Source organism: Ammospiza caudacuta, chromosome 5, assembly GCF_027887145.1.
Source record: "Ammospiza caudacuta isolate bAmmCau1 chromosome 5, bAmmCau1.pri, whole genome shotgun sequence".
Taxonomy (NCBI): Eukaryota; Metazoa; Chordata; class Aves; order Passeriformes; family Passerellidae; genus Ammospiza; species Ammospiza caudacuta.
The window spans coordinates 77,571,537-77,591,550 of NC_080597.1; the positions used below are offsets into that span (position 1 = coordinate 77,571,537).

At 56.1% G+C, this 20,014-nt stretch overlaps 1 protein-coding gene across 1 annotated transcript in view; it reads left to right on the forward strand.

The window, feature by feature from the left end:
* The first annotated feature begins 2,948 nt into the window (after positions 1–2,948).
* The window catches only part of SHANK3 (SH3 and multiple ankyrin repeat domains 3), a 133,522-nt gene continuing 116,456 nt past the window's right edge, over positions 2,949–20,014 (forward strand). The window contains exons 1-4 of the mRNA XM_058805981.1: positions 2,949–3,124; positions 7,283–7,312; positions 7,440–7,453; positions 10,429–10,925. Coding sequence (XP_058661964.1) covers positions 2,949–3,124; positions 7,283–7,312; positions 7,440–7,453; positions 10,429–10,925 — 717 coding nt within the window. The remainder of the gene's footprint in view (positions 3,125–7,282; positions 7,313–7,439; positions 7,454–10,428; positions 10,926–20,014) is intronic.

Below are 20,014 nucleotides of genomic sequence, written 5' to 3' on the forward strand. Positions count from 1 at the left end.
GGATCCAGCCGGGAATGGCCCTGGAGTGGGAGATGGCCCTGGGATGGGGCATTCAGCTGGGAATGGCCCTAAGGCCGGGGATCCAGCCGGGAATGCCAACCAGGAATGTCCCTGCAGCCCCTGGGGTGGGGGATCCGGCCGGAAAATTCTTCTGGGGATCAGGGATGGGAGATGGGAAAGGGAATGGGAAAAACTGGGAAAGGGTGGCAGAGCTCAGAGCAGTCCCATTCCAGGAATGGGATTGGGGAAAGGCTCGGAAAAGCTGGAGAAGGCTGGGAAAACTGGGAAAAGACTGGGAAAAACTGGGGAAGGCTGGAAAAGACTGGCAGGGCTCAGATCGGTCCCTATGGGCAGGAATGGGAATGGGAAAAGTTGGGAAAGGCGGGAAGAAACTGGGAAAGGCTGGGAAAAATTTGGGAAACTGGAAAAGGCTGGCTGGGCTCAGAACGGTCCTAGTTCAGGTGTGGAAAGTTGAGGGCAGGAATGGGAAAACTGAAAACTGGGAAAGGCTGGAAAGGCTCCGAGCGGTGCCGGCTGTGAGCGAGGCAGGATTGGGTGAGGCTCTGGGATGTGCCATCAGCAGGAAAATCCCATGGGACTGTGGCTGGGCAGGTCCCTCCAGGAAAATCCCATGGGAATGTGGCTGGGCAGGTCCCTCCAGGAAAATCCCATGGGACTGTGGCTGGGCAGGTCCCTCCAGGAAAATCCCATGGGAATGTGGCTGGGCAGGGCCCCCCAGAGCCGTGGGGCTTCTCCTGGACCTTTGGAAGCTCCGGCTGTTCCTGGCACTGGGATGGGGACAGGGAGGGGACAGACGTCCCATGGAGGTGACCCAGGAAAAGTGTCTGGATCCTCCTGATCCAAACCTCCCTCCAGAAGGGTTTTCCTTAGGGATTTTCCCAATCTCTGCTCCAACATCTTCCTGTGGCCCTCAGGGCTCCTCTGTTCCTGGAAAAGATCCCAATCCTGATCCTAATCCTAATCTTGATCTCAGTCCTGATCAACACCAGTCCAGATCCCAATCCTGATCCTGATCCCAATCTCAACCCCAATCTTGATCCCAATCCTGATCCTGATCTCAATCCCAATCTCAACCCCAATCTTGATCCCAATCCTGATCCTGATCTCAATCCCAATCCCAAACCCGATCCCAATTCCAATTCCAATTCCAATTCTGATCCCAGTCCCAAACCAAGACCTGCTGCTGTTCCTGGTGCTGGGAATCATCAGGATTTGGGATTCCAGCTCCTGTCCCCAGGCTCATCCCATCCCATCCCATCCCATCCCATCCCATCCCATCCCATCCCATCCCATCCCAGGAGTGCACCTGGAATTCCCACAGGGACACCCCAGGAGCTCTCCCGGCCCCTTCCCTGCCCGTGCCAGGCTTTGGGATGAAATCCTGGGAACCGGGGGTCAAACCAAGGAATGGGAATTCCAGCGGAGCCCAGGGGGCTTCTCCCGGCTCCAGCCTCATCCCAGAACCCCTGCAATGCACTTCCAGCACTTCATTCCCGACCATTTCCAACCATTCCAAACCATTCCAAACCCCGTTTTCCCACTCCGAGTGCTGCAGGCGCTTCCCTGCCCTGCTGGCTGTGGGAGGGAATGCGGGAACGTGGGAACACGGGAACGTGAGAATGCGGGAATGTGGGAATGTGGGAGCTTTCCCAAGCTGTTCTCCCTCTGGAATGCGCGTCTGGAGTCTCCCGCTGGTGCCAGACTCCCGGGATGTTGTGGTGGGGTGACAGCGCCATTCCCTGATTCCTGGATTTCTCTGTATTTCCTGGGATTTCTTCCTGGTTCCCAGAATTTCTCCTTGATTCCTGAGATTTTGCCCCAATTCCCAGAGTTTCTCAGCAATTCCTGGAATTTCTCAGTGATTCCCTGGATTTCTCCCCACTTCCCAGAATTTCTCCCTGGTTCCCGTGATTTCTCCCCGATTCCTGGAATTTCTCTGTAATTCCCAGATTTCCCCCTGATTCTTGGGATTCCTCCCCAATTCCCACGATTTCTCCTTGATTCCTGGGGTTTTGCCCCAATTTCTAGAATTCCTCCACAATTTGTGGAATTTCTCCTCAATTCCCGTAATTTCTCCGTGACTCCCAGAATTTCTCCCCGAATCCTGTAATTTCTCCCCAATTCCTGGGATTTCTTCCCAGTTCCCAGAATTCCTCCCCAATTCCCAGAATTTCTCGTCAATTCCCAAAATTTCTCTCTGACTCCTGGAATTTCTCCAAATTCCAAGAATTTCTCCCCAGTTCCTGTAATTTCCTTGTGATTCCTGGAATTTCTCCCCGATTCCTGGAATTTCTCCCTGATCCCTGGGATTCCTCCCCAATTCCCGTAATTTATCCTCAATTCCCAGAATTTCTCTCTGATTTCTGTAATTTCCCAGTGATTCCCAGAATTTCTCCCTGATCCTTGTAATTTCTCCCCAATTCCCGTAATTTCTCCTCAATTTCCGTAATTTATCCACGATTCCCAGAATTTCTCTCTGAATCCTGTAATTCCTCCCCGATTCCCAGAATACCTCCCCGATTCCCGTAATTATTTTCCCCCCTAATTCCAGTAATTTCTCCCCGATTCCCATAATTAATTTTCCCCTAATTCCCGTATTTTCTCCCCGATTCCCGTAATTTCTCCAATGTCCAGAATTTCCCCGCCATTCCCAGAATTAATTTCCCCGAGATTCCCAGAATTTCCCCGCCATTCCCAGAATTGATTCCCCCCCGTTCCCGGTGTCCCGCTGCCGTTTCCCGGCCTGTCCCGGGTCTGGCTCGGGATTAGCGCGGCCCCGCCGAGCAGATGGAGCGGGGCTGATCCCATTAGCGGCGCCGCTGCCGGGGGGGCCCGGGATGTTTGTCCCGGCCGGATCCAGCTCCGGGCGGCCCCGAGCCCTCGGGCAGCGCCGAATTCCCGGGAACAGGTGAGATCCAACCCCCGGGATGGGCTCCGGCGTGTTCCACCAGCGCCTCCGTGGAACTGCCGGGATTCCCGGCGGGTTTGGGGTCAGGGTGGAGGCGGCAGAGGGGACAGGACGCGGCAGTGCCACCGCCGAGCTGTCCCGGGTGGCACCGGCGGGATTTCCCGGGATGACAGCGGGGATTGTGGGCGCCGCCAGGTGGGCTTTGTTTGTCTCCTGGTGGCACCGGGGGCTCTGGAATTGTCCCTGCGCGGCTCCGGGCCTGCTCCTGTCCCCATCCATGGGAATGTTGGTGCTCCAGGCGGGAGCTGCTGTGGGGCGGGGGGGTCTGGTCCATCCAGGGATCTGTGGGGTCTGGGGGATCGTGGAATGCTCCAGCCCTGGCAGGGATTTCCTGTGTCCTGTGCAAGCACAGCTCTGTCCCCTCTGTCCCTCTGTCCCTGTCCCCATTCGTGTCCCCCCTGTCCCCTCTGTCCCCCGTCCCCCTGTCCCTGTGTCTCCTCTGTCCATGTCCCCCCTGTTGCTGTGCCCTCTGTCCCCTCTTGCTGTCCCATCTGTCCCCTGTCACTGTCCCCCTTCCTGTCCCTCTGTCTCCTCTGTCTGTGTCATCCCTATCCCTGTCCCCTCTTTTGCTGTCCCATCTGTCCCCATTCCTGTCCCTCTGTCCCCATCCTTGTCCCTCTGCCCCTGTCCCCATTCCTGTCCACTCTGACCCCTCTGTCGCCTCTGTCCCTGTCCCCCATGTCTGTCCTTCTGTCCACGTCCCCCCTGTCGCTGTGCCCTCTGTCCCCTCTTTTGCTGTCTCATCTGTCCCCATTCCTGTCCCTCTGTCCCCCTGTCCCGATTCCTGTCCTCATTCCTGTCCCTCTGGCCCTATTCCTGTCCCTCTGGCTCTGTCCCCGTGTCTCCTTTGTTGCTGTGCCCTCTGTCCCCTCTGGTGCTGTCCCTTCTGTCCCCTCTGTCCCTCTGTCCCTGTCCCCATCCCTGTCCCTCTGTCCCCTCTGTCCCCATCCCTGTCCCTCTGTCCGTGTCCCTCTGTCCCTGTCCCTCTGTCCCCATCGCTGTCCCTCTGTCCCTATCCCTGTCCCTCTGTCCCTCTGTCCCTCTGTCCGTGTCCCTCTGTCCCCTCTGTCCCCATCCCTGTCCCTCTGTCCCTCTGTCCGTGTCCCTCTGTCCCTGTCCCCATCCCTGTCCCTCTGTCCCCATCCCTGTCCCTCTGTCCCTCTGTCCCCATCCCTGTCCCTCTGTCCCCATCCCTGTCCCTCTGTCCCTGTCCCCATCCCTGTCCCTCTGTCCCTCTGTCCCCATCCCTGTCCCTCTGTCCCTGTCCCCATCCCTGTCCCTCTGTCCCTGTCCCCATCCCTGTCCCTCTGTCCCTCTGTCCCCATCCCTGTCCCTCTGTCCCCTCTGCCCCCATCCCTGTCCCTCTGTCCGTGTCCCTCTGTCCCTCCCAGGTGCGCAGGTCCCGCAGTGCCGCGCGTGGCGCTGCGGTTTCCATGGTGACGGTGCCGGGAACGTTCCCATGGATACGGAGCGGGATGGGGGAGCCCCGAAACCGGGGGGACGCTCCCGATCCAGGGGGGACATTCCCGAAACCGGGGGGACGTTGCTGGGATGGAGGAGGTGACAGGGGAGGCCCCAAAATCTCTGTCCTGTCCCCAGACCCCTCTCCTGTCCCCAGACTTCTGTCCTGTCCCAAAATCTCCCTCCTGTCCCCAAAATCTGTGTTCTGTCCCCAAACCCCTGTCCTGTCCCTAAATCTGTGTCCTGTCCCCAAATCTGTCCTGTCCCCAAAATCCCTGTCCTGTCCCCAGTCCTCTCTCTTGTCCCCAAACCCCTGTCCTGTCCCCTAATCTCCTTCCTGCCCCCAATCTGTTCTGTCCCCAAAATCTGTGTCCTGTCCCCAAACCTCTCTCCTGTCCCTAAATCCCTCGCTTGTCCCCAGACCTCCCTCCTGTCTCCAAAATCTGTGGCCTGTCCCCAAATCCTTCTCTTGTCCCCAAATCTCTCTCCTGTCCCCAAATCTCTCTCCTGTCCCCCAAACCTGTGACCTGTCCCCAGCTCTCTGCCCTGTCCCCAAATCTCCCTCCTGTCCCCAAATTTCTGTCCCCAGACCCCTCCCCAGGGGCTGGGACCACCGGGAGTTTTGGGATTTTGTGGCACCAAACTCTGGGATCATCCCGGAAGGGCCGGACAGGGATGGAGCAGCTCCAGCAGGAAAATCGGGAATGTCCATCCTGGGCACAGGAGCTCCAGGAAAATCAGGAACGTTCATCCTGGAAATCAGGAGCTCCGGGCTGACCCAATTTTGGATTCCAGAGCCTGAAGGAGTTGCAGGAAACAGGGAGAGGGAAAAATCCCAAAGGATGGAGGGACAGCACACAGGGAATGGCTCCCAGAGGGCAGCCATGGGTGGCATCTTGGCACTGAGGAATTCCTGCCTGGGCTGGCATTGCCAGAGCAGCTGGGGCTGCCCCTGATCCCTGGGATGGGGTTTGGAGCAGCCTGGCACCGTGGCAGGTGTCCCCAGGTGGTGGCACTGGGTGATTGTTCATGTCCCCTCGCATTCTGTCGTTCCCTGATCCTATTCCAAAAATCCGGAGAATCCCAAAAAACTCTGCCCGGGATCCCTGAATTCCCCCCCATTCCCGGCCCTGCTCAGGGGTGGCCCTGTCCCTGTGCCGGACATTTGGGGACACTGATGTGCCCCCTTGTCCCGCTGGTGTCCCCATGTCCCCAAGGGGGTGGCGCTCGCCCTTTAATGCCCGGTCCGGCCCCTCCGCGCTGTCCCAGTGCCCCTGGAAGAGCGGGAGAGGAAAAATCCATGGAATTACCCGGCAGGCGCTGGGGACACTGCGGGGACACTGCGGGGACACTGCGGCCACCCGCGGGCGATCGATGCTCCCCGCGCTGTCCCCGTGTCCTGGCACGGGCGGGGACTCCAGGGGGACAATCCTGATCCTGTCCCTTCCCTGTTCCTGTCCCTTCTCCTGTCCCTGTCCCTTCCTCTTCTGTCCTTTCTCCTGTCTCTGTCCCTTTCCCTGTCCCCTTCCCCTGCTCCTGTCTGTGTCTCCTCTTTCTGTGCTTGTCCCCTGTCCCTGTCCCCGGGTTTGTCCCCGACCCCCCCGCGGTGACAAAGGACACGCGGGGCTGGCCCGGGCCGCTGTCCCCGTGTCCCCGTCACGTGGCTTGGGGACAGCAGCGGTGACCTCGCCGTGGCCAGATAAGCGCGGGGACAGCGTGGCAGGGCTGGCACGGGGCTGGCACCGCCCCAGGGATCGGCCCCGGTGGCACTGCCAGCCACGGTGGCACTGCCAGCCCCGCCAGCCCCGGTGGCACTGCCAGCCACGGTGGCACTGCCAGCCCCGCCAGCCCCGGTGGCACTGCCAGCCACGGTGGCACTGCCAGCCCCGCGGGGGTGGCGCGGCGGGGACGGAGCGGGACAGTCCCCGTGTCCCCGTGTCCCCATTCCCGAGGGTTCCAGGGTCACTCAGGAACGGCCCCGCGGGTGACAAACGGCGCCGATTGTCCCCAGGCCCGGCCCGAGTGACATTCCCGAGCCTTCCAGGAGGGACTGGATCCCTGATCCTTGCGGGGATCGGATCCCTGATCCTTCCAGGACAGGGTTGGATCCCTGATCCTTGTAGGAGGGTCTGGCTCCCTGATCCAGGTGAGGGATTTTGGCTCCCTGGTTGTTCCAGGTGAGGGATTGGCTCCAGATCCCTCCCCTGATCCTTCCCAGAGGGGGATTGGATCCCTGATCCTTCCAGGGCAGGGTTTGGCTCCCCTGAGAATTCCAGGGCAGGGTCTGGATCCCTGATCTTGCCAAGGTTGTGACTCCCTGAACCTTCCAGGCTGTCCAGATCCTTCCAGGTGAGGATTGGGATTCCCTGATCCTTCCAGGATCCCTGATCCAGGTGAGGCTTTGGGCGCCCTGGTTTTTCCAGGTGAGGGATTGGATCCCAGATCCTTCCAGGGCAGGGATTGGATCCCAGATCTTTCCAGGTTTCATTCTCCTGATCCTTCCAGGATCTCTGATCCGGGTGAGGGATTTTGGCCCACTGGTCCTTCCATATTCCCTGATCCAGATGAGGCTTTGGCTCCCTGATCTTTCCAGGCTCCCAGATATTTCCAGGACAGGGATTGTCTCCAGATCCTTCCAGGGCTGGGCTTGGCCCGTTTGATCCTTCCAGGTGGGGGTCTGGATCCCTGATCCTTCCAGGATTCCTCATCTTTCCAGGCTCCCTGGTTCTTTCAGGAGAGGGATGGGATCCCTGACCCAGGTGAGGTGTGGCTCCCCTGAGAATTCCAGGTGAGGCTCTGGATTCCCTGATCCTTCCAGGTTCCCTTCTCCAGGGGAGACTTTGGCTCCCCTGAGAATTCCAGGTGAGGGTTTGACCCCAGATCCTTCCAGTTCTGGCCCCCAGATTTTTCCAGGCGAGGGATTGAATCCCCGATCCTTCCCAGGGAGGGTCTGGATTCCTGATCCTTCCAGGATCCCTGATCCTTCCAGGATCCCTGATCCAGGTGAGGCTTTGGCAGCCGGAGCCACAGGGCTGGATCCAGCTCTGGAAGAGCAGGAATAATTTGGGGTCCCTGGAAAGAAGGACAGGAATTGTTTGGGATCCCTGGAAGGACAGGAATAGTTTGGGATCCATGGAAAGAAGGGCGGGAATTGTTTGGGATCTCTGGGAAGAAGGGCAGGAATCGTTTGGGATCCCTGGAAGGGCAGGAATTGTTTGGGATCCATGGAAAGAAGGGCAGGAATTGTTCAGGATCCCTGGAAGAGCAGGAATTGTTTGGGATCCATGGAAAGAAGGGCAGGAATTGTTCAGGATCCCTGGAAGGACAGGAATCATTTGGGATCCATGGAAAGAAGGGCGGGAATTGTTTGGGATCCATGGAAAGAAGGGCGGGAATTGTTTGGGATCTCTGGGAAGAAGGGCAGGAATCGTTTGGGATCCCTGGAAGGGCAGGAATTGTTTGGGATCCATGGAAAGAAGGGCAGGAATTGTTCAGGATCCCTGGAAGAGCAGGAATTGTTTGGGATCCATGGAAAGAAGGGCAGGAATTGTTCAGGATCCCTGGAAGGGCAGGAATCGTTTGGGATCCATGGAAAGAAGGACAGAAATTGTTTGGGGTCCCTGGAAAGAAGGGCAGGAATTGTTCAGGATCCCTGGAAGGACAGGAATCTTTTGGGATTCCTGGAAAGAAGGGCGGGAATTGTTTGGGATCTCTGGAAAGAAGGGCAGGAATCGTTTGGGATCCCTGGAAGGGCAGGAATTGTTTGGGATCCCTGGAAGGGCAGGAATTGTTTGGGATCCAGGACCCCTCTCCCATGTGGCCAGGCAGTGGCAATTCCAGGACTGGAAAATCCCAGTCAGGATTTTCCCAGCTCTTCCTGGGCCCATTCCCAGCGATCCCAGTGAGCCCAGCAGGACACCAGGTCTCCCTTGGCCCTGTCATTCCTGGCCGGTTTTCCCAGGAAAAGCTCGGGAATGGCCTCACCTGGGCACACACCGAGCCAGGTGCTTCCCAAAAAACCCTTTTCCCAAAGGATCCCGGGTTTTCTGGATGGGGACGTGGGACTGAGGAGGAGGCAGCAGCTTCCCAGCCATCCCCGGGCTTGGGAAAACTGGGAAAGTTGGGAAAGGGAGGGAATTTAACCTGGATTCTGCCAGGGAAAAGTGCCAGGCCCAGGGAAACAATCCAATCCCAGGGGAAAATTCCAATCCCAGGGAGAAATTTCAATTCCAGGGAAAAGCTCCAATCCAATCTGAAAATCCACCCAAAAAATCCCCCCAAAAATTCCCAAAAATCCTTTCCAGGTCTCCCCATCCTGCTGCCCTTTTCCCAGGTTCTCCCAGCTGGACTCCCTCTGGGATTTCCCTCTGAATTTCTGTCATCTCTGGAATTTCTGTTCCCTCTGGAATTGCTGCTCCCAGCGCTGGAATTTGGGCAAGGCTCCAGATTTATAATCCCAAACTGATGTGAAGAAGGGTGGGAAATCTGGGAATTCTGTTCCTGAAGGAAAAGGAGGGAAGGAGACTCTGCTCTGACCCTCTTGGGAATGCTCAGAAATCCAAGGAATTCTCAGAAATTCAAGGAAAACACCACGGCAGGGAAAAAAAAAAAAACTTGCAATATTTTTCTAGCTCCCTTGGAAGCTTTTCCAACCTTTTTTTCCCCTGCTATTGGAATGAGACTCTTTGGGTTGTGATTCCTAAAAGATTCCATGGATTCCTTGGGAAAGAAAAGTGGAAATTTTTTGATTTCGTGAGCAAAAAAGTGGATTTAAGGAGGGAAAATGACTCTGCAAAATGGAATTTGGGGAATTATTCCATCGTGGAATTTTTTCCAGCCTTTCCCAGACAGGGCCTTAAATTTATTGGGAACTAATGAGAGATGGAAAAAAAAAAGGGAAAATCCCAGGGGTCGCCATCTGGAGCACTTCATTTGTGGGATAACAAGGCAGAGAGAGGGGGAAAAATGGGAATAAATCAAATCCAGGATTTGGGAAAGGGAGGGAGGAGAATTTGGGATGGGATTGGGGCATGGCTGCGAAGGGATCCAAAGGGGTTTCCTGTCTATCCCAGGCCACAGGGCAGGAGGATCCCGGTGGTTTTCCCTGTTTATCCTGATTTTTCTCCTTCCCAAGTGCATTTTCCCGACTGGAATTTTGGGGTTCTCCCACTGTTTTTCCTCATCCCTCGGGGTGGGATCGCAAAGTTTCTTTGTGGGGTCCCTTTAGGGGATGGATCCTGCTGGGAAAATTCCACTAGGGGATGGATCCTGCTGGGAAAATTCCACGGAATTCCCGAGGAGATTCCATGTGAAAAGTGGGGCTGATCCCAGATTTCTTGAGGGAATGGGCCCAGCTGGGGGAATTTTTGGGGTCCAGGGATGCCCTTTAAGATTTCTCATGAGGAATTTCTGAGGGATATTCCAGAGGATCCCTGTGGGAATGTCCATGGGGAGAGTGCGAATTCACTCCTGGACTTTTCCTTGGGAGTGGCCCTTCCTGGAGGGATATTTCAGAGGGTCCCTGTGGCGGTGTCCATGTCCATCCTGGGGATCCTTTCCCGAGGGATGATCCCTGCTGGGAATGGGGATTCCAGGAGTCCCTTCCCAGATTCCTCCATCCTTGGGAATGCCCTTCCTGGTGGGATATTCCTGGGGGTCCCTGTGGGAATGTCCGTGGCGGGAGTGGGAATTCACTCCTGGACTTTTCCCAGGGAATGCCCTTCCTGAGGGGACATTCCAGAGGGTCCCTGTGGGAGTGTCCCTGTCCATTCGGGGTGTCCCATCCCAGATTTCTCCTGAGGAATGGTCCCTGTTTCGGGACAATCCCTGTTGGGAGGGTTTGTGGAATCTGGTGAGAATGTCCATAGGGAGAGGGGGAATTCACTCCTGGACTTTTCCCGGGGAATGCCCTTCCTGAGGGGACATTCCAGCGGGTCCCTGTGGGAGTGTCCCTGTCCATCCCGGGTGTCCCGTCCCAGATTTCCCCATCCCTCGGGAGCTCCGCTTTCTCCCCGCTGGCTTTGCCAGTCCCAGGGCGCCCTCGGGGGCTCCGGGATGCCTCTCCCGGCTCTGTCCCGCCGCTCCGCTCACCCCTCGCTTCCCCCCGCAGGGCCCCGGGCGGGCGCTGAGCGCGGCCCCGGCGCGGTGCGGAGCCGGTGCCGGTGCCGGTGCCGGTGCGGGAGCGGAGCGGGCGCGGGCCGCCCGCCGCGGCGCACGGAGCATGCCTCTGAGCCCCGCGGGCAGCAAGCATGAGAGCCCCGAGTCGCCGCCGCCGGAGCCGCCGCCGGAGCGCCAGCCCCGCGTCAGCAGCAGCAGCGGGGAGCCGAGCCCCGGCCTGCGGGAGGAGCCGCGCCTGGAGCCGGCCCGGGGCCACGGCGGGCCCCGCTCGCCCAAGCTGGCGGCCCCGGCGCGCATGGAGGAGCCCGCGCCCGGCGCCATCGTGGTGCGCATCGGCATCCCCGACCTGCAGCAGACGGTGAGTGCCGAACGGGGGCACCGGGCAGGAGGGAGGGAGAGAGGGAGCCCCGAGCGGCCGCCGCCGCGCCGGGACCGCCCTGAGCCGGGATATGCGCAGCGGGAGCCGCACCGAGCCGGGAGGGATGCGCACGGGGAGCGCGCCGAGGCGGGAAGGGCAGCGGGAGCCGCACCGGGAGCGCGCCGAGCCGGGAAGGGCAGCGGGAGCCGCACCGGGAGCGCGCCGAGCCGGGAAGGGCAGCGGGAGCCGCACCGGCAGCGCGCCGAGCCGGGAAGGGCAGCGGGAGCCGCACCGGGAGCGCCACCGCGAGCCGCCCGCGCCGGGATGCGCAGCCCAGAGCGGCCCCGATCCGCACCCAGAGCAGCCGCCACCCGCACTCACACACCGGGCCCGCTCCGCGCCGGGATCCGCACACGGACCGGCCCCAAACCTCGCTCAGACCGGCCCCGTTCTGTACCCGGGCCGGCTCCAAACCTCGCTCAGACCGGCCCCAATTCGCACCAGGACCGGTCCCGACCCTCTCTCAGACGGGTCCCGATCTGCGCCCCGATCCGCACCCGGTTCGGCGCCGCTCCAGCGCTGGCGGCAACCCGCATCCCGTCCCGCATCCCGTCCCGCATCCCGTCCCGCATCCCGCCCGCTCCCGGCCCCGCTCCCGGCCCCGCCGCCGCCCCGGCAGCACCGGCAAACTTCTCCCCGCCCCGGGCCCGGCAGGACGGGTCCCATTGCCCGAGTCCCCGGTGTCCCCACCCCGGTGTCCCCCCGCTCCCGCTGCCATCCCGGGGTGCTGCGGTGCGGCCGCGCCGCGGGGCCGCTCCCCGCCCCAGGGATCCGCACTCACCGGGAACGGGACCGGGATTGGCACCGGGACCAGGCTGGGATCGGGCAGCAGGGGCGGCTCCATCACTAGCCTGGAACGGGGAGTAGCTCTGGGACTGAGATTGGGACTGGGACTGAGATTGGGATCGGCTCCAGGGCCAGGCTGTGGGGCTGCGGTGCTGGTGTGTGATGGTCACTCGTGTCCAGGGTGCTCTGCTGGGCTGGACAGTGATGGTGTGGTGGACACTGGAATGGTGTGGATGTGATGGACACTGGGATGGTGTGGGGTGATGGACTCTGGAATGGTGTGGGGGCGATGGACACTGGAATGGTGTGGGGTGATGGACACTGGAATGGTGTGGGGTGATGGACACTGGAATGGTGTGGGGGTGATGGACACTGGGATGGTGTGGGGGTGATGGACGCTGGAATGGGGGGGACATGTGCCAGTGCCATTGGTGGGATGTGCCAGAGTGACCCCAGAGGGACCCCGAAGTCCAGGAGTGACCCCAGGGGTGACCCAGGCATTACCCCTGAAGTGACCATAAGAGTGACCCAGGAGGGCACAGCACTCCAGGAACCTGGAATTCCCTGGAACTGGGGTATTTGTAGGGAATGAGAGGCAGGAAAAGCTGGAGGGCTGCGGCAATGGGGTAATTAACAGCTCTCATTAGGGGAGTGGGCAGCTGCAGATGACAAGGGTGAGGTGACAAGGCTGAGGTGACAGACCTGGGGTGAGCAGAGGGCACCAAGGTGGGTTGGAGCCTCTTGGAAAGGAAAAATTCTCTTTTGGGGCCTGGCGTGGGGTTCCCACGGGGACAGCAGGGTGGCGGCACTGGGGACACAGGGTTGGCAGAGACCAGTGGCACTGGGGACATTGAGCCTGTGTCTCGTGGCACTGGGGACACAGAGCTGTCAGAGGCTGGTGACACTAGGGACACTGAGCCTTTGGTCAGTGGCACTGGGGGCTCGTGGGCTGTGTCTGGTGGCACTGGGAACACTGAGCTGGCAGAAGCCAGGTGTCACTGGGGACATCAAGTCTGTGGTTAGTGGCACTGGGGACCCCGACCCGGGAGTGTCTGGTGGCACTGGTGACACTGAGCTCTCAGAGGCCAGTGACACTGGGGACGTGGAGCCTGTGGTCAGTGACAATGGGTACTCATGGGCTGTGTCTGGTGGCACTGGGGACACCAAGCTGGCAGAGACCAGTGACGCTGGGGACGTCAAGTTTGTGGTCAGTGGCACTGGGGACACCAAGCAGGTAGTGACTGGTAGCACTGGGGACACGGAGATGGCAGAGGTCAGTGGCACTGGGGACATCAAGCTTGTGTCTGGTGGCTCTGGGGACACCAAGCTCTCAAAGGCCAGTGACACTGGGGACACTGAGTCTGGGGTCAGTGGCACTGGGGACACCAATCCTGTGTCTGGTGGCTCTGGGGACACCGAGCTGGCCAAGAGCCGTCACAGAGGTGCGCCTGGAGCTCCGGATCCACGGCCAATGTTCCACCAGCTCTTCCATAAAAACTCTGCTGGAGATGGGAATTCTTTGGGATCACCAGCATGGGAATTCTTTGGGGTCACTGGGATGGAATTCTCTCAGTCATCAGTTTGGGAATTCTTTGGGATCACTGGGAAAGGAATTCTTTGGGATCATCAGTTTTCCAGCCCCAAGTCCGGCTCCATCCCAGCATTCCCGAGGTCAGGACTGCCATAAAGCTCAGGTTATGGAATTCCCATCTTTGTTCTGGGAGGCTCCAGGTGGGGGTTGAAAGTCCCGGGAAGTTTTCCTGCCTTCCTGGAATTTGCTCATCCCAAATCCCTGGAATTCTGTGGAAGTGCTGGAATTCCCATGTGCAAATCTCCCCCCAGTTTTCCTGGGAATGAAGGGCCTTTTCCGTCGGCACATCCCGGTTTTTATCACCTGCACCCGAGCCAGGGAAGAGAGCTTAAATTCCCCACACCTGGAAAATCCTGGGAAAGCTCCTGGTGGGTGGTGGAGCTGCTCCAGGGAGCTGCAATTCCCAAAACCTCTGGAACTGCTCCCAACCCTCGGCATTCCAGAGCTCCAGAAAATTTGGGACAATGCCCTCGGGTCAGTGCTGGGAATGTTGGGATTATTTTGTGCAGGGCCAAGAGTTGGACTTGGAGATCCTGGGGAGGGTTTTCCAGCTTGGAATGTTCTGGAATTCCATGGGAATGGGGAAGATTTTCAGGGAATGAGGCTGTGGGAAATGAAGAATTTTTGAGGTCTTTCCTCCTCTTTTCTCCTTCCCTTCCCTTCCCAAGTGTCCTGTGGGGTGATGGGGTCCCAATCCCGGTTCTCCCACTCGGATTGTGGATGGAGGAGGTTGGACCTTCCTGAGGTGTCCAGGGGGTCTGGAATGTCCTGGAATGTCCTGGGGTGTCCAGGTGGGAGGTTGGGAATGCCCTGACGTGTCTGAGCAGGTCTGGAATGTTCTGAGGTGTCCAGGGGTTCTGGAATACCCTGCAATTGTCTGAGCAGAGGGTCTGGAATGTCCTGAGGTGTCCAGGGGTTCTGGACTATCCTGGGATGTCCTAGCAGGTCTGGAATGTCGTGGAATGTCCTGGGGTGTCCAAGCAGAGGGTCTGGAATGTTCTGGGGTGTCCAGGTGGGACATCTGGACTTTCCTGGGATGTCCAGGCAGGTCTGGAATGTCCTGGAGTCTCCAGAAGGTTGGGAAGCCGGGGACGTCCCCACTGATCCCAGTGCAGGATTCCAGGGAATCCATGGAATGTCCCACTGATCCCAAGAGTCCAAGAAAGCCATGGGATGTCCCACTGATCCCAGCATTCCAGGGAATCCATGGGATGTCCCACTGCTCCCAGTGCAGGATTCCAGGGAATCCATGGAATGTCCCATTGACCCCATTATGAGATTCCAGGCAATCCATGGGATGTCCTACTGATCCCAGTGCGGCATTCCAGGAATCCAGCTGTGATCCAGGATCCGGGCTCAGCCTGGAGCTCCAGGTGTTTCCCATCCTGGAGCTTTTCCATAGGGCCGGGAACTGATTTCCTTGGACACCCTGAGCTCCAGAGATTCCCAAACCTGTGATTTTTTTGGAATTTGAGAACCTGGATCACTCCCCGAGCTGGGAATGTGATCCTGGCAAAAGGAGGGTGCAGGAATCCCTGAGGATCCTTTGGAGCTTCCCTGTCCCATCCCGGAGCTGTGGATCCTTCGGGAAGAGCCGTTCCTGCCTCCAGCTGCTCCGTGGGAAGGGTGGTGGAGACCCGGGATAAAATTATCCCAACCTCCCACGGGGTCCGCGAGCTCGGAGCCGGATTTTAAGGAGACAGGAACACGCCCGAGCTGGGGTTGGTTCCTCTGGAACGATTTATGGATTCTGAGCCGTTAAATCCCACGGGAAAACCCATTCCTGAAATTTGGCGGGAGCGCTTTGGGAGCAGCCTCCTTCTTTGGTAGGAAAAAGTGGCAAATCCAGGAAAAATCCTGGGAATGTGCCGAGTTTTCCTCTCTGTCAGCAGTGCTGGAATCCTGGAGGTGCTGGAGCAAACCTTGGGATCATCCCATGGGAATGGGCTCTGTGGGGGCTGGCACTGGCTGTGATTGCAGAGGTTTTCCATTTGTTTTTCCTCTGGAAGCAGGGGAAAACTCATTCCAAGAAACCACAGGTTCAGCACATCCCAGGAAAACTGGAATGTGGAGAGATGGGAGGCTCCTGCAGCCTTGGGAAGCTGCTGGCATTCCCAGGGCTGGAATTTATGGGAACAGCTGGGAAAGATCAGGGATGTGCAGCCAGGGGGGAATTTTCCAAAAGTTTTCCTTCCCCATTTTGTGCTGGGAGTTCTTCCTTTTCCCTTCAAAATCATGGAAAAATTGGAATCCAAATAAAATCCTAGCTGGATTTATCTGGGAGCAGCTCCCGGCATTGGATGGACCAGGAGTGTCCAGGTGGAATTCCAGAGGTTTTTCCTGATGTTTTCCAGGATGCGTTTGGAGCTCCCAGCCCTGATCCCTCAATCCTTGGAATTCCCACATTTTTTCCCTTCCAAGGTGGTTTTTAGCCGAGAGCCTCCCAGTTTTCCTCCGGCTTTGCTGAGGAGATTCCTCGGTCTTCCAAGGCTGGGTGGGAATGGGAATTCTGCCTGGGAATTCCTTTGGGATGTGGAAGAGGAGGCTCCTGCCCATCCCATGTGGCCAATTCCTGGGAAGGAAAGGGTGAACATGGAAAACGGAGGGATGAGAGTGGAGATCCCACAGGAATGTGGATTCCAAGGGATGGGAACACCTGGAAAAGTGAGGGATGAGAGTGGGAATGTGGATTCCAAGGGAAGAGAGAACATGGAAAAGTGTGGGATGAGGGATCGCTCCCCTTCGCACCAATTCCCTGCCTCCATCCCAAAGCTTTTCCATTCCCTGTTTTCCCAGTGCTTAGATCCCGAAATTCCCCTCTCCATTCTCCACTCTCCAGCCATGGGAACACCGTAAAAAGAGGGAAAATCAGGAGAATTTGATTCCTGCAAGGGGAAAATCAGGATGTAGGGAATGGCCCTTGGGAATGGCCCCAAACCTTTGATCCTTCCCCGCTTTCGCACTGCGGCAAAAACCCTGGGATGTCGAGAATTCCAATGGAATTTTCCCCCGTTTTAGGGCAGAATCAAAGTGCTTCCAAACAGGCCGGGAGCTGCTTTTTGCTTGGAGCTTCCCATTGTTTTTCCATGGAAATGCGGCTCCTTTCAGATCCGCCGGATCGTGCTCCATGAATGGAGCAGCTGCTCCGCTTTTTTTCCCTCTTCCCCATTTCCATTTTCCCCGTCCCCGTTCTTGCAGGTGCTGCCTGCGGATTTTTCCAGGCTTTTTGTGGCTTTTTTGGGGGTTTTTTTGGGAGCTGTTTTCCCTTGGTGGCCGTTGGAGCATCCGGAGGGAGGATCCGGATGGAGCTGAGTTAGAGTGTCCCAAAAACCGGTGGGAATCAAATGAGTGATTCCCAAAAATCCCCTGGAAGGATTCAGGTGCTTTAACCATAAATCCTGAAATCCCTGAGCTTGGAAAAGAATTCCAAGATCAAATCCAAGCTGGGCCTGATCCCAATCACGGAGCTCTGAGAGCCCCATCCAGGAATTCCTTGGATTCCTCCATGGATGGCCATCCCGGCTTTTCCAGCCCCATCCCGGCTTTTCCAGCCCCATCCCAGCTTTTCCAGCCCCATCCCAGTTTTTCCAGACCCTTTCCAGCTTTTCCAGCCCCATCCTGGCTTTTCCAGGCCCCTCCGGGTTTTTCCAATCCATGATCCAGAGGAAACATTGGAAAGCTGCAGTTCCACCACATTTAAGTGGCTTTTTCCACCCCAAATTTGAACAATTCCATGGAAATAAATCCCATTTATCCCAAACAATTGCCCTGGCACATTCCAGACAATGACGAGCAGCAGAACCTCCCAAAATATTCCAGCACAACCCCAAATCCCGGGAATTGCCCCGGGGGCAAAGTCACCCTCTGTGAGCTCAATCAAACAAAGTGGATTGATCGGAATCTGAGCAATTCCCGATTTTATCTGGGAGAAATCCGCCGGCAGCAAAATCCGCCCGCAAATAACCGGAGCTGCCGCGTGTTCCCAATCCGCGGCTTTTTCCAAGGAAAATCCTACTCAGATCAAGCCGTGACCAGCACATTTGCAATTTAATAAATTTGGAAGATTTTACGAGAAAAAAATTCCCTTTTTTTCTCCTCCCAAGCGGATTTGCTGGAACAGGATGCATCCATTGAGGCAATTTTCATGGAAAACGTCAATCCCATCTTTTCATTTTCCAGCCATTTTTTTCGGGAAGAGCACATTCCGTGCTTAATAAAGAGGAATTCTGAGTCATTTGAGGCGAGGAAAAATTGGCATGAAAAGAAAATTAGTTGAGCACTTGGAAATATTCCTAAAAAAAAACTATCAGGAATAATGGCTCTGAATTCCATCTGCTGGATTCCTTGGGAATGTGGGAGCAACCAAAGAGCTCCAGCAGGAGAAAAAGGAAGAGGAGGGAAAAAGGGATTTTTTTTCCCCCCAGGATTCCTTAAATTGAGGCTTTCTTGTGGCCAGTAAAATCTTGGAGTTGGGGGTTGTCAAATTCTGGGAATTGCCCAAAACATTGGGAATGGGGAAGGAAAAGGAACTCTTGGAAGGGTTCACAGCTTCCATTGGGAAGGGAAGGGAAGGGAAGGGAAGGGAAGGGAAGGGAAGGGAAGGGAAGGGAAGGGAAGGGAAGGGAAGGGAAGGGAAGGGAAGGGAAGGAAATTCTTGCCTGGATTCCCGTTGAGGATCCACAAGGGAGTGCCCTGGAGGAACTGGAAAATCCCACAGATCCTGCTGGGAATCCCAAGAACTCCAGGATTCCCTCATTCCCTTGGCATGCAGATGGGATCTCTAGAAGAGAGTGGGAATGATAACATTTAAGGAATGCCGTGGGATTGGATCTGGAAACCCCATGGATACAAAAGGGAGAAGAAAAGGCTGGAATTCCCTGTCCATGGTCAGTTTGTCCCGGCAGGAAATAGTGGAAAAGGGGCTGGAATTAATGAGGGAATTCAGGAATGTCTGGGATCCAGAGCACAAAAGAAGCAGCAGGAGAAAGTTTTGCACATTCCATGGGGAAGTTCTGGATCCTCGGGATAAGGAGGGGATGGAGTGGGGCCAGGGAAAGGAATGGAGCTGGGAAGGGGCTGGAAAGCTCTGGAGGAATTTGGGAAAACTCTGGAGGGGTTTGGGATTCGGGCTGGAAAACAGGAAAACACCGGAGGGATTTGGGAAAGATCTGGAAAACTCCAGAGGGATTTGGAAAGGGGCTGGAAACCTCCAGAGGGGTTTGGGATTTGACCTGGAAAACTCCAGAGGGACTTGGGAAAACACTGGAGGAGTTTGGGATTTGGGCTGGAAATCTCCTGAGGGTTTTGGGATTTTGGCTGGAAAACTCCAGCTGGATTTGGGGTTTGGGCTCAGCCTGGAGCAGAGACGACTCCGGGGCTCCTTCGGGACGGGCTCTGGCTCATCCCGGGGTTCTCAGGGAAGCTTCTGGAAGCCCTGGGCCACCCTGGGGCTCCCTCATTCCCGAGGGATTTCCCTTTGCTTCCCAGATTTCCATCAGGCCTGGGCTGGGCTTGGGGTTGGGCCGATTTCCCGGCTTTGGCTTCTCCTCTTCCAAACGGAAATTTCTTTTTTTTTTATTTCTTTGCTTAATCCCAGATCCTATCCCACCTCATTCCCACATTTTATATTGTTCCAGCTTTTCCAGTTTTTTTCCATGCTGATATCCGTGAAAATTTTAAGTAATTAATTCAAATCACCCCAAAAAAGGATTAATTAACCCTCATCCATTCCCACACTCCAGGAATTTTTGCTTTTCCATGGAAAAATTCCTTCAGCCAGGCTGTTAAAACTCATTTTTTGGGATGATCCCGGTTGGAATCAAACATTCTGCAGCCGCCTTTGTCCGGGATCTTCAATTATCCTGACATTCACAGGTCACCGATTAATTAATTAATTATGGTTGATTAATTAACCAGTCAAATCCTCCCTCCCATTCCCATTGGGGATCGATAGAAATTCCAGCTTTTTTTTTTTATCCTGGTTTTTTACGGAATAAGGGAAGCCTGGTGCGAGGAACAGGAGAAGGAATGAGCTCGTCCTTGGGAATGATGGAATTTTTTTTCCCTGGAAAATTATTTCTGGGAGATTTTATTGAGAATTTGGGAAAATTTGGGTGGGAAAAGTCCTTAAAGAACCTCAGATTCCAATGGGAACCTGGGAAGGCTTTTCCAAGCTCATCCAACCCTGCCTGGAATTTGATAAGAATTCCCTAAGAATTTAAAAAATGAGGAATTATTATCCAAGCCCACTTCTATTAATTAGCAATAAATAAATAAACATTAACTGATTAATAATTTATTAATTAATCCTTTATTAATTAAAATTTCCTGCCCAATTTCTCCTTTTCCCTCCCTTCCCATTAAATCCCCTTTGGAATTTCGTCGGATTCAAATCCCGATTTGATTTTGCATCAAAAAAAATCCTGTCATTTATTATTCAGCTTTCCCATGGTTAATTCCCATTTTTCCAGCAAAAAGTTGGAATTTTTATCCACACCATTTTCAACCCGCATTTTTCCAGATTTTTTTTGCACGGATGCGTCCCATCCTTGGTTTTTTTTCTTGGCTGGTTCAGAGTTTTCCAACATTTTTTTGGTGCTGTTTCATCCTAAATAATCAGATCCTTGTTTTTTGTGGGAAGCAGGAGAGAAAA